This window comes from Brassica napus, chromosome C4, assembly GCF_020379485.1.
Source record: "Brassica napus cultivar Da-Ae chromosome C4, Da-Ae, whole genome shotgun sequence".
NCBI lineage: Eukaryota > Viridiplantae > Streptophyta > Magnoliopsida > Brassicales > Brassicaceae > Brassica > Brassica napus.
The window spans coordinates 62,131,169-62,134,594 of record NC_063447.1 but is presented as its reverse complement, the minus strand read 5'-3'; the positions used below and the strand labels follow the sequence as shown (position 1 = coordinate 62,134,594).

Below are 3,426 nucleotides of genomic sequence, written 5' to 3'. Positions count from 1 at the left end.
ATTTCGAGGTAAACTGCTTTAAACACACACATACCACTTTCTGTTTCTCGTCAAGTGAGGATAACACATTCATGGTTCTTCAAAACTTCGTTCAGACACATGTTATCTGTCTTTGGATCTGGTCTGGTCTGGTCTATGCACTAATGTTTTAGTAAGATATGCCTATTTTTTTTTTCGTTTTACTGTTTTTAAAGACCAAAGCCAATTTTTTCTGATCTATAATCAAACAAATAATATTGATAGGGTCACAAGCAACAGTCCAAAACAACCAAAAAAAACAAACTGGAGAGTGAATCTAAACATAAATATATACAAGCCACACGAAACAGATTCAATTTTTAAAACTTAATTATGACCTTGGCCATTACTATTATCATCTCCAGGAACATATGGTTCGAAAAGCTTGGCACATGGATTAGGATCCTGATGCATAATCTTAGCAGCTCGCTCGAACTCTTCCCTCAACACTCTGATACTAAACTTATCCACAACCCGACCCAGATCATGGCTTGTCTCAAACGGATCCTCTATGCATATCAAATGCCTATCGTTCCCAACCCTTCTCGTCCAGTCCTTCTCTCGCTTCCTGCAACAACAACAAAAAGATCTCATGTTTCATCTCTGAGACTGCTTTACAGTAATTAGTAAGTAGAAAAGCTCAAGTGTGAACTTACCCAAGTATGGAACCAGTGCGTACAGATACAACGGTGTTCGCATAGTCATGCCCGTAAGCCCAGTAGTTGAAAAATCCCCACACCAGCTCGGCTATGGTTTCCCTGTTGCTTGATCCGAATGTACTGAGTCTTCCGACGTTATCAAAGTATGCGCATTGGATGTTATCAACCCGAACCGAGTACGTCGGCTCCATCTCCTGCAGATAGGCCAAAAACGTAAACCCTTTTCAATAAAAGTTACATTACACATATTAGTTACCATACACACCTGTAAGCAAGGAAGAATTGGCGGGCTACGTTGTTGTAAGTAATGAATGCACATAAGAACATATCTGCAGAGAGTTTCATACATCAGAAATGGTCTCTTATGATTGTTTTGTGAAATGTAGAATGTGGAGGAACTTACGCATAGCTGGAGAGTGTTCCTTGATAAGTTTCATTAACCTTTCTCGATTTCGCCCAGTGTTTGACAATGAAAGCTAATTGCCTTAAACGGATATCTATCATCGAGTAGTCCCGCAGGAGCTTTGTGTTCACAACAGCCAGCACATTGTTGATACATATATCACACGATATCCCAGTGACAGGATCCATGAGTTTCACTATTGGAACTCTAGCTCGTGTCAGTGCCTACACAAACACATGTCTTAGATGTATAGACACAAGATTCATAACCATAAGAAGAAGTAAAACATTTTTTTTACCTGAACATTCTGGAAATTATCTGATTCCAAACTATCCGCCAGCTTTAACAATATCTCAGATTTGTTGACATCACCATCATCGATTGCAAGGCAAACATCGATGTCGCTCTTTGGGAAACCAAAGGAGTTAGCACATGACCCGTAGAGATATAGCTTTGCGTTAGGCCACTCTTTGGAAACTAGACTGTCTAGCTTGGCCATTAGTTGTTTCTGCTTCTCCAGCTCCTCTTCTGCAGGAATCAGGGACTTGAAGACAGCAGTGAAAGGTGCGTCGTGCCTGTGGATGTCGTTTCGACATGCCATATACCTTTTAACCATTCTTAACCTTTGGCCGAGTAACCACTGACCCCGAGTGTCCATTCTCGATTCCTGATAACAAAAATCCAAACTTAAAACAACTCTTACATTACAAAATAAGCATACTAACACGAGCTAAACACCATCATTAGTTGTATATCAAAACTGTATGATCTAGTAAACTGAAACTTACCTTTTCGCGAGAAGTCCTGTTAGTTTTCTTCTCATCTTTGGCATCCTTATCGTCAGTCTCATCTTCAAGCAAAACAGACTCAACAATATCTTCTCCAAAACCCTCAGTTTCACCCTCAGCAGGGCCAAACTCTCCATTACCTTCTCTCTTTCCCTTACTCAACTGTCCCATTTCCCCTCTGTACTGACCTCCACCGCGAGCTTCCTTGCTCAGCATCGAAAACGAATCCTGAGCATCAGCTGCCGATACAGAGTGTAGACTTTTACCCATAGGTGGTCCAGGATGATCAACCTGCTGAGTAAGATTGAACCTTCCCTCGTTCTGGATAGATAATCTCCTTAATCTATCATTCTCAGCACTCAAATCATCATCCCATACCTTAGGATGCTCGCCCTTTGCATTATCATGATTCCTCTGAGAACCACCCATCATCCCTCTACCATCATAACTCCTCTGGAAACCACCCATCATCCCTCTACCATCATGACTTGTCTGGGAAGTACCCATCAGCATCCCTCTATCAGCATCCCTACTTAACAAATCTCTATCCCATGCTCGCTGGTTACTAGAGAATCCAGGAGGAGGAGGGGTAGACTTGGAACTACCCCTGCCGTCGTTATTACCAATGGGACCCCAGTTTCCTCTTCCAATGCTCGCAGGATGAGAAAAGTTTGGATCTTTACTAGAATTGAGAAACCCACTTTGAGTCGCATCTCCAGAGAAAGAACCAAACACAAGCCTTTGCGGCTGCTGCTGCACCACCGAGTGATGATTAACAGCTCCATTAAACCCTAATCTATAAGCATCTTCTCCTGATAACCTCTGATTGCCATCGAATTGGTTCGAAGGAAAAGGGTTTTGCTGAAATTGAGGAAACCCTAACAGATTGGGAGGCGATGAGGCGTGGGGCCAAGGAGGAGTAACGTTGGAAGCCCAATTCGAATTCACGGTGGGACCAACGGCTGCGATGGCTGGATCGAGAGTGAACGACTGTGGAGGAGGAGGAGCTGGTGGATTGGTGTTGGTGCTGCTCTGCTGGTGAGGTCTTCTGTGTAGAAGCGAGAGTAGAAACTCTCCTCCGCCGTTGTTTTCTGATGGTGGAGCTGGAGAGTCGCCGCCGCCTCCACCTTGCGCCATTGAAGAGAGAAAGTGAGACGATTTTTTGGGAAGTCGACGATCTTTCAATTTCTCAGTGTTGTATGAACCGATCCGATCTCCTGTGTCTTTTATATTCATGATACTCTCTCCACCGTCCGATGTTTGCATTTTATATTTCACAAGTAATTAATTAATTAATTAGGAAATCATCAAAATAAAGTATTATTTTTTTCAAAAATGGTACAGAACATTGCCTTAAACCGGTTGAAAACCGATCTGTAACTAAACCCCTTTTGCTGCAGGATTGATGAGAGGGTTTTGGGTTTATCCTCATGACTAGCTGTTCCCTTGCGTAAGCAAAGCATCTTCAGCTATTTTTAGATTATTAATAAAACCAAATTATTACAGGAAGGAATGTGTTTGGCAACAATAGTGGAAAATGCAAACATGACAATTTTTG

The 3,426-nt window shown here is 42.3% G+C and overlaps 1 protein-coding gene across 1 annotated transcript; it reads right to left on the bottom strand.

Moving 5' to 3' along the window:
* Positions 1–217: 217 nt before the first annotated feature.
* On the bottom strand, positions 218–3,102 carry LOC111202281 (UTP:RNA uridylyltransferase 1-like). The gene is made up of 6 exons (XM_022694947.2): positions 1,869–3,102; positions 1,379–1,747; positions 1,081–1,304; positions 943–1,006; positions 675–871; positions 218–586 (listed from the first exon to the last, which is right to left on the bottom strand). Exons 1-6 carry the CDS (start codon positions 3,003–3,005, stop codon positions 346–348), a joined length of 2,232 nt encoding a protein of 743 aa, XP_022550668.2. The 5' UTR covers positions 3,006–3,102; the 3' UTR covers positions 218–345.
* Positions 3,103–3,426: the final 324 nt, after the last annotated feature.